The 13812-nt window shown below is 43.3% G+C and overlaps 1 protein-coding gene across 9 annotated transcripts in view; it reads left to right on the top strand.

Annotated features, from left to right (window-relative positions):
- Window positions 1-4183: 4183 nt before the first annotated feature.
- The window catches only part of gria4b (glutamate receptor, ionotropic, AMPA 4b), a 73339-nt gene continuing 63710 nt past the window's right edge, over window positions 4184-13812 (top strand). For 3 of the 9 annotated variants that reach the window (XR_013122048.1, XM_076979749.1, XM_076979750.1), the window contains exons 1-2: window positions 4186-4634; window positions 5594-5752. Coding sequence is in view for 7 of the 9 variants with exons in the window: in XM_076979749.1 (XP_076835864.1) it covers window positions 4547-4634; window positions 5594-5752 (247 nt within the window). In the remaining 2 variants the exon portion in view is untranslated. Of the gene's footprint in view, window positions 4635-5593; window positions 5753-13812 lie in introns of all 9 variants that reach the window. The other 6 variants (XR_013122049.1, XM_076979748.1, XM_076979747.1 and 3 more) reach the window with 4 other exon arrangements.

The following is a 13812-nucleotide window of genomic DNA, read 5'->3' as shown; positions in this document are numbered from 1 at the left end:
GTGTTAGTCACATTGTGAGCTAAGTCAAGTGAGAATCCACAAGCAGTGTTTTCCTGGCACCTAAGGAGGTTAGAATTTGTGGCCACAATAATCCTGGTGACAGTGAAAGTCAGGAAGCAGACAATGCTATACATTTTTGTGGCATTCAACACTACTCAAATAAATCTCAGACAATCAAACAGCAATGCAACAGCCAGTTTTCCTTTGAATGCGTGGGTTCAGGTCCTTAATATGTTTCTGTGGCATACAGTTCGTAATGAGCTGACAGCTCTGTTTCAGGACGTTTTGTTCCCCTCTATGGCCTTTGGATGCCTTCATAAGTAATTTTTTTCTTTGGCATTTAAATATCTACCCATTCAGAATATATTTAGAAAGATATGGCTGTAAGAGACCGAGATAAACTACCTATTGAGACATTTGAATAAAATGACATGGACAGGATCCTCATCAGCTCTTAGCAGGATCTCCTCAGGTGTCCCACAAGGAATGGTGCTTGGGCCTCTTCTATTTTCTCTCTGTACTCTCTCTGTACTGCAGAGTTAATATCCTTTTATGGCTTCTCCTGCCTCTGCTACCCTGATGACACTGAACTCATTTTCTCATTCACTCCCTGACATATTAACTTCTCTACTCTGATCTCAGCATGCCTGCCTGACATGTCACCATGGATAACTGCTAATCGTCCAAGATTTAATCCCAGAAAGAGTTATATATATATATGTATAGAGATATATTGCTAGTAATACCTCCCCACTCCAAGATCTGACCATCTCCTTTGAGAATTCCCTGGTTACAACCAGCTATTATTCTCTACCCATATTACTAGTGTGACCCCAACATGGAAGATTCTCTTGTAAGACATCACAAAGTTTCGGACATTTCTTTCCAGAGAAGCCACTCAAGTTGCTTGTCCAGTCCCTCGACATCTGAAGACTAATGCTTGCCTCCAAATTGAAAATCACAGCTCTAGTCTCACCCTTTACAGTGAACTCACATAGTAGTAAATTAAAGTAACAGTTTTCCAATCAATCATCCAGGCATGCATTCATGACATGAATAGTCAAGTAGAGTCAGCAAAGTCAAATGAATCCAATCTATTAAAACCTTCCATATGTAAAGATGGAAGGACATATACTCTTGCTTGGGTTTTCCAGCATTCCTTCCCTCTCCTCCCCTGACACTTACCATTCCATTTCCCATTCCTGATTACTACTCATTTGTCTTCTCCCAGTGACAGTCTACCTCCCTCGCTCCATTACAAAAACATAGTAAACAATAAGAAAATAGCACATGCTCTTACACTGAACCTCATTAAGCAGCAGGGCCAATAACCACTAAAACACAGCAAAGGAAGCAGAGGGACCCACAGCTGCACTCATACTATGGTGGAGGTAATTTATTGTGCATTTGGGCTTAGAAATTCAATGAAGAAATAAACAAACCCTTACGTAGACTAACATTAAGATAGGATTCACACAAACTGAGACAAGACATTAAGGTCCACTTATTCTTCACTGTAACTGGCATGATAATGTTATTTTTTTATCAACTGCATCAGTATAGGGTTTCAAGCAGCAAGACCTATATGTGACTGCAGCCATTTAAACGCATAACGCCTGTATTCACTGTGTTGCTGTTATGCAGTTATTCTAGCAATTTAAAACATTGTGTTGCAATGTTCAGTAATTTGGAAACAGAGTTTGAGCTTTCTGAACATCTGAGATTTAACACTTATAGATCTAAAAGTAAAATGTGTTAAAAGAATTTGGTAGGTCTTTATAATAAACACTAAGAAAATTCTGCATTTGTCATTAAATAAAAAATATATAGAGATATTACTAGGTAAATTGTTTAGAAATTTCTTTTAAAACAGATTCATAACACATTTTTGCATGTTAAAAACTTCATGCTGCAATGGTGCCAAAAGCTGCAGTAGCACAAATTTACCATAATAGTGTTTACATTTCACCTACGTGAAATATAGTATTTGGCATTTTCAAATGCTTACAGTTGTGTTTAAAATAAAAATAGCTTGTTATGACAAGCACAGCAGTGCACTGAGATCTTCTGTGTCTGAGCCAGTGCGTGGCATGGATGAGTCGTGGAGAACCCATTATGAAATGTTCATAAAGAGCACAAGTGATACGAAGCTCCATGCTATTTTGAAGTCAGAGAACCCTCTCTCAGTGCTCCATGTCTGTCAGCAGAATCTGGGCTAATGGGCAGTGTGGGAGAGGCGGAGTCTGTCACCTTAGTTACACCCCACTACCCTATCCCAGTATGGGGAAATGCTCCATTTTCTTTGCTCCAATATATCCTCAGTTTTTTATTTAATTCTCTGAGAGAACAAGATACTTAAAGCATCTCAGTTCAATCTGTCAATAACAGATGTATGTCATCCAAAACAAAGACATATTTTTTTAATCGTGTTTTGTTTTTATATCTTAGATTCAGCTTGACCCTCATGTAGAACTCAAATAGCATGACATTAAGGCTGAATGACATAAAGTGTTAACTTCTCCTTATGATTCTAAATGCTACCTGATGAAATATTGCAAACAAATTTCATGTTTACTAGTTTCTGGTCTTAGTAATTTATTTTGACCTTCTCCTGTGACCCATGAATGGAGATAAGACAGCCAAGTTGCTGAGAATAGATTTTGTATTTATTAAAAAGGCAAAGATTCTAATGATGTAGACGTTTAATCTGATGCTAGAAAATGAATCATCCTTATCTATCCCTTTCATGCATCTATTCCTTTACAATATGGTGGACAAATATTCAACCATGACTTTACAACAAATCAATGCAGGTCTCCTGAACCTTTACTGTATTTCTATATAATCACTTAAGAAATATCCGTTGGCATTAAATATTACATCATGAATCCACAATGGCAGATGGTGGACATGGCCATGTAACCTTTAGAATAACTATTAAATCATTTTATTAAGACACATAGAAGTACAACAAATATTTTATGATTAATTATGTTGTAAGAAATACCTTCATTAAAGCATTTGAGCTTTTTTTATTATGAGTGGAAAAAATAATAGGACTCAGTGTTTTTTTGGGTATAACAGAACTTTAAGCAAGTTTAAAATGATTTATTCCAGGTTGTGTTTAAAAAAATACATAAACCTTATCTTTATTGTTTACGCTTCTGTTTGAGTACTAAAATGGCACCATTTATGTCAATTCGAAACTGCTAATAGTTCCGCTTCTCGTTCAGGACCATGGACAGCGGCAGTTATCATACTTGTTTTATAAGACTTGCACTGACAATATTTGAATCTGCTTTTGATTAGAATTTCTTCTTTGAAATAAATGTGTAATAAGGAATGTGTAAATAAGTAAAGAAAGGAAAAGAAAGAGCGAGTGAATGAATGAATGAATGAATGAATGAATCTAACCTATAGGCTACTGGTAAGTTAGTTATAGTCAAATAATTAGCTTGTGTTGTATATTTATTTATTTTATATGGGGGGGGGGCATTTATGGTGAATAACATTAGTAACATTCTGAAGTAATTTTTTATGTACGTCACCTTTAGGCCACGTTTAGATCATTACACTCATGTAGCTATAATAGGTTTGATGAATATCCGTTGAAGGAACGCCCAGCAACCTCCCCCTTGGTATTTGCATGTTGCCTATAGAAAAATCGATTCATACTGAATATGTGCAGGGTAAAATCTTCCCTTATCACTCGTCCCCTTCTCTCTGCTTCATCCTGGTCATTGAAGGCCACTGCAACGTTTCGCTGAAACCCCGAGAACCAGCGATGCAATACCTACTTTAATAAATGCTATATTAAATTGGTTTTATGAATGAAATAAAATATAATGGTTCCTTTCTAATGATCTACGAACATGCCGAACATTTAAAAAATCGCCAGTATGCTAACTGAAGTATGACTCAGTGATGGAATGACTTGCCCTGTTTTTACTCAGCTTTTTCCTTTTTTTGCATTTTCATTGTTTATTTATGTACTTTTTACTGGAGTTCCACTGGAGAAAGATATGCACTACGTAAGCACGCCAGTGGTAATCCAAAGCTCCAGAAACATTACACTTTCACCCACACTAGAACTTCAGGCGTCGTATCGCCTTCACATGAAAAGGCTACGCCACTTATCCTGCTTATTTATTGTTTTATAGGGACGGTCCAACCGCGAAGGTTGTCGGCACATTGGACCCGTGACAGGCGTTTGCACCCGTGCACATGAATTCACGTTACATTAAAACATCATTGTCGATTAGAAAGAATGTCCGCAGAGAGCCCAGCGAGATCGGTCGTCTCTGATGGTGGGGAAAAGGCGCATGTGTGATATTAGCACATCCAGCCGGGAGACACTGCCCACCACCGTGTCGAGCTCCCCCCATCTTGCATGTGGAACGTCTAGTGCCGGACGGAGTCGCACCAGGGTTCGCGGCACTGCGGGGGAAAATAAGCCACAATGGATTGCTAATACCGTTTCTGTTTTTCCCCCTTTATCCATCTGACGTCATCCTCAATGTCTCTCAATAGTTTTTAACTAAACAAAATGAGGATTTCTTGTAATCAGCTTTTACTGATATTTTCTTGCACTTGGGGAATCATTATGGGCGCTTTTCCAAGCAGCGTTCAGATTGGTAAGTACAGGAATGCACGTCTAAACCACCAACCCAAGGCTGGTGCGGCAAGTAGCGTTAACTGCGTTTTTATTTGTTTATTTTTTTTTCTACCCAGTTTCTTTTGGAACGGTAACGTGTGGGATGTAAAGACTTGAATAAGCTTGCGATGTTCGGGTTTTCTTCACATGTTATAAGGGCCCGAGCAGGTTCGAGCGCTCGTGTGTTTTTTAAATATAAAAGTGTTTTTGATTAACTGTTTTTGCAATCTGTATCTTTCATTCATTTCCTGTGGTGAAGTCCTCTGTGTGAACGCTCCGCTTTGGTTGCTGTTAGAGCGCCACTGCAGTGGTTCCTACGGCACTATAAGGATGATCTGCTTGAATGGAGTGATGGGAACACGAATAAGAATACAATGAAAGTTTGTGTTTTGTTAACTTCATTTGCTGATGTAGTAAAATTGCCTTGATATAAATTCATAAAAAAAGACTTAGGTATTAATTCACGTGGTGCGCTCTTCTTCGTCGTTTGAAAGTGCCTTAATTTATTCCAGTACTGCATCACGCTGTCTGTGTTTCAGTTTTCTGCCCCCCACCCCCCATAAAAGTCACATTTGATCCTGTCTCCGTTGGTCTGGAAAATGCTATATGCTAGGATTCATAACATGCACATATATTTCAACTTAACGTCAAATGCGTGGTTGTGTTAGTCTCTTGAGAGAACAGCTCACTACATTATGTACTTTTATCATTTGAGCTGGTTGTGGTTTTCATATTTTGGCACTTTTATCATTTTGGTTGCATTCTGGATTCTTCAGTTTTTCATTTTGTTCATCTTCATGAAAGTCATGATGAAATTTTAATCCTCTTAAATGGCACATTGGCAAAGAGTGGAACCTCTCTCTCTCTCTCTCTCTCTCTCTCTCTCTCTCTCTCTCTCTCTCTCTCTCTCTCTCTCTCTCTCTCTCTGTTGTCCTGCAGGTGGGCTGTTCATCAGAAACACAGACCAGGAGTATACTGCCTTCCGTTTGGCTATATTTCTGCACAACACAAGCCCAAATGCGACGGAGGCTCCCTTTAACCTGGTGCCCCACGTGGACAACATTGAAACAGCCAACAGCTTCGCCGTGACCAATGCCTGTGAGTCCAGCCTGGGGCTGCTTACCAGTCACTTGCATTTGTACTGCTTAATTAGCCATAAGAAGAAGCACTGGAGGAGGGGGACGCAGGGGGTTGGGTTCATACGAGCTGCTATTGGGATTCCTGTGCGCCACTAATAGACACTGGTGTGAACACTACGCAACTAAAGCTCACATTGAGGAGCATAGCTGCACCTGAGAGCCATCCTGTGCTTTCATGGGCTACGTCCTGGCCCTTGCCCAACCAATGTGTGCCTCTGTCTGTGAGATCTCTCCTCAGGCTCTCTACTGACACAAATATAGACAAAGTGCATTAATTCCCACTGACACTACAGTGTGTGTGTGTGCACCCATCCCCCAGTACAAAAGAACATGCTCTCTCTCTTCTCTCTCTTTCTCTTTTCCAGGGTGTTCATGGTGTGTGGATGTAGCATGAATGAATGCGTCCTCGTGTGAGCTCACACTGACATGCTATTGTACAATTTTCTTTTTTTTCAACTCAACACTTCTATGATTTCTGTAATTCCTGTGCCAGTAAAGCAGTTTAGGTCCGTCATGGTCGGTCTGTTGCATTCTCCTAGTTTGGCTTACCCATATGTGGCCTACAGTGTGGTGTGAAGATGAGATGTGTGGTGAGGCTGAAGGCTGGTGTAACCACAGAGGGGATTGCACTTTTTCCTCTGGAAAGTTTGGGCAGGCAAGGGCTTTCCCCTCAGTCTTGCCATAGGACAGACCCCTTCAGCATCCAGGCTGACGTAAGGTCAGCACAGAGCCGGAGACACAAACAGCACTTTGACAGCCACCTCTCTTCCCAGCCACCTCTCTTCCCAGGCATTTTAATATGCCTGGTTGTTGTGTGTCTACTGTGTGGAGGAATGAGATACTTGAAATGGACTTGTCCGTAATTCATCACCTGTGCATGTGAGCTTTTCAAGGCACTTCATGTCAGTGATGATACTAAACGAATGCCTTTGTTGTATATGAGCTTGCGTTATGTTTTATATCCCGTGAGCACCTGATGTGTCATCGTCCGTTGCATCATCAGCATCGCTAATGATTTGTATGTTAGCATAATGCAGCAAACTCATGTCGCTACTTCTTCCATGCTGCTGTTTTCACGCTCCCCCTATTGCGCCTTTAATCCGGCACCACAACGCATGCTTAATGTTCATCGACCTGGAGATGGCGCGGCGTCTCTGAAATAAATGAAAGATTTGTGAGAGTTTATGTGGCACATTTAATCTGGCTCGTCAGATTAAGCACACAGTGTGGTATCAGTAACTCACACCGGCCTGATAAGTGCTGGTGTCATTACTGTGTATGAACAATTGGTTTCGGCTAAGCAGATTAGCTACTCAGTCAATTACTCTCCATTTTGGTGACTATGTAAATCACAGTGGAGGAGCAGTGGCTTTTGACCCATGCATGCATAATTTTCTGGCAACCCAGTGTCCCACACTCTGCCTTGTTTTCCTTCACTTCTGTTTTCCTCTTCGGGGTAGAGCTGATTGTTCTTTGTGAACTAGGGCTTTCATTCTTTTAGGGGAGCTCTGACTGCTATGGTGGATAAGCTAAGGACAAATTATTCTCTCCCAATGATCTTTCCACCTTCTGCAGTTGGTTGACCTCTGCTTCTCCTAACAATACTGTGTTAGTTTACATCATCAGTAGGCATATTGGGCATAGAATGTTGCAAATTAGCGATATAGTGCACGTGAGGGAAGTCGTAGCCGCGCTGTAGGAGGATTTCTATGACCTTTGTGGGAAATTCTGTTTAGTGGTGTTTTTTTTTTCTCTAGAGCTGTGTGCAGACACAGCAGAACAATTGTGGTTTTAGTCGTTCCCTTTAATAACTCTGTTACTGCTGAATCAAGTTCCTACTCCTACTGTGCTGTCAGTTCCTGTGATAGCATCACCACACATACCTCTCCTTCCTTCCACTAAGCAGAGTTCAAACTGACGGTGTGGGGGAATTCAACCCTGCTCACAGCCAGGAAAGCTCAACTAGGATGCAATATCATTGGTACCTTGGTTCAAATCCTGTAAGCGTATGACTTAGAGTATACTTACATTTTCCTTTCACAGTCATGGACATTTGGGTTACGCTAGTGGGTGTAAGATTTGTTGTTGATTGAATCGAATAGAGATTGGAGCATTATATGCACAATTTAATATTCATCAATATAAATTGTGAATTACCTATGGCAAATATACGATACAGGTTCTATAGGCTTATATCTTAAAACTATCATTAGTAAAAGAAAATGAAAGCTGCACACAATAGCAACATATAACGCATGTTTACACGTACCTGTTCAATGGATAAGTAATGTACTTATGTGTATCATGTAATACACATTCAGCTAATCACTTGGCTTGATCCTCGCTGCATTTAGGCATGTAGAAATGGTTAAGGTCGAACATCAGAATGGTTAAGTGATCTTGAACGTGACGTGGTTAGTGAGGTTGCTCTGAGTATTTCAGGAACTGCTGATCTACTGGGATTTTCATGCACAACTATCTTTGTGGTTTACAGAGAATGGTCTGAAAAAATAGCCATTGAGTAGCAGGTCTATGGACAAAAATGCCTTGAATAATGCCAGATGTAATAGGAAAATGGACACACTGCTTTGAGCTGGTGGAAAGGTAATATTTACTCAAAAAAACACCTTTAAGCACCTTGTATATACAGAGGAGCATCTTTGAGCACACAACATATCAAACCTTGAAGCAGAAAGGCCACAGCAACACAAGACCACACTGGATGTCACACCTTTCAGTTAAGAACTGGCAACTGAAGCTACATTTCAGTATTTGTTTGTGTGCAAAGTCTTAAATTTGTTATTTCTTATTCATGTTAGTAGAAAATGACCAGAAAATACAGGAAATGTGTATGCAACATTATCAGAAAAAAAACAGGTTCTATAGGCTACCATTTCACACCCACACACACACACACACACACACACACACGTAAAGTTCTGTCCTCCACCAATGTCAAGTCATTGGATGACTTGATTTCTTGATGAGGAGGTGTCTTCTTGTGTGTGTTCTGTCCACACTGAAGACTCTGTAACAAACAGCGGTGGTTGTGTGTGCGTGTATGTGCATGTGGCTGAGGCCATGATGTCCCCGGTGTCGACCTGCCGCTAAGAGAAGGCTTTCGCTTCCGTGTGCTTTGCATACCAAATCTCGGAGCGTCGCTCGGGAACTAAGCGGTGATGTTCACTGCCGGGGAGAACGGTTATGCCAATAGGAGCTGTCTGTGAACTCTGCTCAACCCTGTAACCTCTGGAATCTCCCCTCCGTGGTTAATGGCGTGGCGCCCTGTCTCTCTCAACCTGTCCCTCTCACGCTTACAGTAGCACCCGGCGATGGTGTTGGCATGAGTTGGTTGCAGGTCCTGAATCAGTAGTGGCCTCCTGCAGCTGAATGCAGTGGTGAGCAGTCTGGACCCCTCTCTCTGGAGGACAGGGGTCTCTGGTGACCTGAAGCTAGATCAAGCAGAGAAGAGATGTGTGGTGTGGCAAGGAGAGAAAAGCTTGGGGAATTACAAGGTTAATGTGTTTCCTGTTTAAAGCCCCCGCTTTGATTGACAGGATGCTATCTTTCCTTGACTGTATTCAAAAATAGATTGCTGTGAGAACAGAAACACATACTAAGTTAATCCTTTTTGTGGGCACAAGATATTTGTTTGTGGGTGTGTATAATTTGGTTTACATGAAATATGGTTTTTTACATAAATTTTTTACAGCCTTTTGCAGTCTAGCTTCACTGCCTTTTGCTGGAGTGTGTGCTTGGGTCTGGATGTGTGCTTCCTGCTTTTTTTTTTCAACACTCTGCTAAGCCATTTCCTCTCCTGCCTAGAGCTTGGAAACAACCTATAAGCGGCCGGGATTCACCTCCTGATTGAGGCTCTCCAGTGGCCGTGCCCCAGTGGGGCTAGCCTGCAGTTTGAAGGGGTGTGGAGCAAATCCTACCTCATCAGCAGGCTCCTTGCTCCAGGAGAGCCCAGATGAAGCTTTTTGTGAAATCCAGGACTTGAGGTCCAGATTTAGATATTTTTTTTTTGATGTGATGGAACAGGGTTTGCTGGACAGATTAATTAGCTAGGTATTGCATACTGTCATTCATCCCTGGCCATCACACATATACACATACACACTTGCACACAAAAAATTTAATTCGCCAGTGTTCTCGTCATAGTCATGGCTTTTATAGGAGACCTAGGTGTTTGTTTTCTCTTAGCTCTGACCTCACTGTGCTGCTGTTTCCTTAAAACGATATTTCTCCCAGTGACTAAAAGCCCTTAGTTGACCTTCAGAGGTTTCATAAATCCTTCATAAATCCTACAGCACGGGCCAGATATTTTCTATGGATTCTATTCATTGTACTCCATCACAGCTATCTTTGTGTCAGGACAGGCATCTCAACTGATTAGTGCCTTTGGACTTTGCCTCCGAGCGCTCGCAACACTGAGCAGTGGCTCCTGTCACAGCCAAGCAGACTCCATCTATCCAGACCTTCCGAACCTTTTTCAAAGTGCCACTCCAGGCCTTTCGGGATGCTTACCCACGGCATGGTCCCCTATCCTTCAAGCTGCACTCAAAAAACATGGCAGGGGTTGACGTGATGGATCGCCTCAGTCCTACATACAAGGCTGGCGGGCAGGAAGTAGACAGGCAGGCAGGAGCGGCGATGCTGGGGACACCTGCTGACGGCCAGGCGTCCCCCGACAGGTCCTGAGCTTCTCTCGTTTTATCATCTGCCTGCAGATTGTAGGTGCTGGCCAAATTTATTTAGTAATCAGTCTCATAAAATTACCTACGAAATGGTGGGAGTTCAGACCGTGTTAAATTTACCCAAATTTTATATAAACTCATTTAACTAAGGTCGCCACTAATTGTGGTCAACTTCCGTAGCCCAAATTGTTTGATTAACAAACTATAAATCTGAAGGTTACAGTTCAAATAATAGTTCTGGCTTCAGGTTGTAACAGAGAAGCAACGACTCAAACGACAGTATTTAAACATAAAAACATTTATTGATCACAAAGCATAGTAATAAAAGCATAGCAAACAAAGGGGACAGGAGGGTTGGCTAGTGTGTGTGTGTGTGTGTGTAGGTATGCGGGTGTGTGTGTGTGGATGTGTATTCGAGTGCGCGCGGAGGCGCGTGCGTGTATTCGAGTGCGCGCGGATGCGCGTGCGTGTATTCGAGTGCGCGCGGATGCGCGTGCGTGTGTACGTGCGTATGGGGGAGGAGATCTTTGAGACAAAGGGAAACTCGATGGCGCGAAACTTAAACCGAGTTCTCACTACAGCCACAAACAACGCAAATTTCCTCCAACTAAGACACGGTATCGTCGGTCACTATACAGCCCCAACGAGCGTATAGTGGGACACACGTTTAACAGTTATACGAAATAAAAGAATCAGTGGGAATAATCGAACAAGTTTAAACAGAATACCTATTTAAGCTTTGAACAGAATATCTCTTTAAGCCTTAAACAGAGTACGGTTTAACATGAACGTGATTATAAACACCACTGCAAACAAGCGTTCACAAAGCATCGATCTAAGCACACAGAAAGCAGTAAAACAAGATATTGTTCTAAGTCTGCCCAGATGCACAGTCTTACTTTGAGTTGTTCAGTCCGCGGCCCGCGCAGTAGGCCAGGTAGCCTCTTGAGGAGGACTCCTTCGTGCGCTTTCGTGAAGAAGGTTCCGCTGGATCGCGTTGCTCCGTCCAGGGGAAGCTGTGGTGGCCGTTCAATCGGCGGTCCCTCGATGGTCCGTTGCGTGGTGTCCCGGGGAAGTGGTCGCTGTCGACGTTAAGATGAACTCGCGGAGGTCCGGCCGTCGCGCGAATGTTCAAACCGTTCTTAATCGTCGGCTAGCTGAAGCGATTGGTTTTAGCGAACTCCGCAAAAGAAATAAAAGTAGCGAACTAGTTACTTCTTGCGTCGCGTGCTGCACAGGGTCCGAGTGCAGAACCAATATCGCTTTGTTCCCGAAGGTGTGCGCGCTCTTCGTCTCTAGGTAGCTACTTTGATGCAGCCAGGTAGAGAGAACGAACAAAGGGGGATCCCCCCTTTTAAAGGGGATTCGTCTGATGACGTAGTTCCACATCCGTCCTGACGTGGGCCATGCGCCTAGGGGGAGCACCCCCCTTCCTTTGTCTGTGGAGGCATGGTACCTACATTCCCCCCTTGGTCTGATGGTGAAGTTGTAGAGCCCTCAGAGCACGCTGTTCACCTGTCATCCACAGCAGGCGCCGATTAGTGAGCGTCCACCTTGGTCCCCAGCGCCTTATCAATGTCCATGCAGTGTCCTTTTCACTCCTGGGTCGACTGACCTAAACATTCAAGACTGACAGCATCTGGGCAGATCATGAAACATGACACTGGGCAGGAAGTGATGACTGACATCTGGGCAGAACATTTAGACTGTATCATCTGGGCAGAACATCTACTCTAACGTCTGTGCAGATCACATGCAATATTGGGAGAAAATACACACCAAAGATAGAAAAAGAAAATAAACAATCAAAATATACAACAAACTATAAGCAACTAACTACACTAGGTAGTGTCGGTGTGGCCTCCTATCATTGAGATAAGGGTATGGTTTTTATATCTATACAAATGTGGAGAGGAACGGTCAGGGTTTACTGCCTTGTCAGGGTAGTTACCTTTAGAGGGGAAGGAAGAGGTGCCTCAAGTGGTTGAAGGCGAAGGTGTTGAGGAGTGTTAGTGAGTGAGTCAATTAGAGTGTTTAGAGCTTGGGTGTACCTCAGGAGCATCAGGCAGACGCCTGCAGTTATGACCCAACCGGTGAAGACAAGGCCAAGGACAGCTGTGTTAACCAGGTTCCACTGACCCACAGGCCTCCTTGCTATGGGGCTCAGCCAGGTTGTCTGGATCCCTGATTCGTCCAGGCTGACCTGCACTGTTTTAGTCCCTTCCAGCAGAAGCTGCTGTTGAAGGGCATCTCCTAGGTGCAAACTATGGCCTCTAAAGACATCAACTAACTCAATTTCTGTTTCGTATCTTTTAGAACTGAGGTGGTACAGGACAGCGTCATCTAAGTGTATAGTGGCCCCTGGTGGGACCCTAATGAGTACAGTCTGGTTTGGGAGCCTCATCCTCATAGCCGTGTCATGGCGTTCATACGTCATTACACCCTCATGCTGGGGTGTGTTAACAAGACACCCGTCACCTGCCGTTTCTACTCTAGTTTCGGTGACATCACCCTTACTTGACATAAGGGCCTTGCACTTTCCATCTGTGGTGACAGTTGCTGACTTTATGCCTCCGACTATTTCAATGGGGACAGAGTAAGGAGGTATCCTACCCTTGCTCAGGCTAGTTATCGAGGAACTAACCTCATTCAGTGCATCCTGTAGGAACTGTTTAACCCTACTGAGCTCTACAAGTTCTGACTCAACTACATGGTATAGATGATTAAAGGTCTGGGCGGTAGCGTTGAGTAAGATGATCATGCCCTGCAGTGCTTTTCCCGGTCCTCGCAGCTTTTGTTGATTAAGGTCTGTTGTCAGGATATCAGCTTCTTCAGAGGGTTGCTGCCGGATCTCCTCCTCAAACCCTGGGTAAGGTTCTTTGGGAAGGTCAGTGTTCATCTCATTCGCAACAGGTTGGAACCACGGTGCGGGATGAAAGAAACCCCCTGGGCAGTCAAACTTCTGTCTTCTCAAGACCATGAGTCGAAACGGAACGCTAGCCGACCTAGTTGGGACAGTCAAGTTCAACCCGTTTACCACCTGACATGCTTGGGGAATTGTTCTCCAGTCACAGTTGTATGTCTTAGTCCTGTCACTGACAGGCTTACAGACTGTGACTTGGGTCCATGACCACCTGATCAGAGGAGCCAGCCTATCGAGCAGGTCTTGACCGCTGAGCAGCTGTTCCGCGCCAAATTTAGAGGTGTTGACTGGGTCCACGTGCTTCATCTCTGGGAGTGTGAACTCAAACCAAGCTCTCTGGTTGGTTGGGGCATGGTCTTGCTTATAGCAGGTGGTGCTAAGCTGACGGGACTCAAT

This window comes from Brachyhypopomus gauderio, chromosome 18 (assembly GCF_052324685.1).
Source record: "Brachyhypopomus gauderio isolate BG-103 chromosome 18, BGAUD_0.2, whole genome shotgun sequence".
Classification (NCBI taxonomy): domain Eukaryota; kingdom Metazoa; phylum Chordata; class Actinopteri; order Gymnotiformes; family Hypopomidae; genus Brachyhypopomus; species Brachyhypopomus gauderio.
The sequence above is the reverse complement of the archived record's forward strand: the minus strand, read 5'-3'. Positions and strand labels throughout refer to the sequence as shown.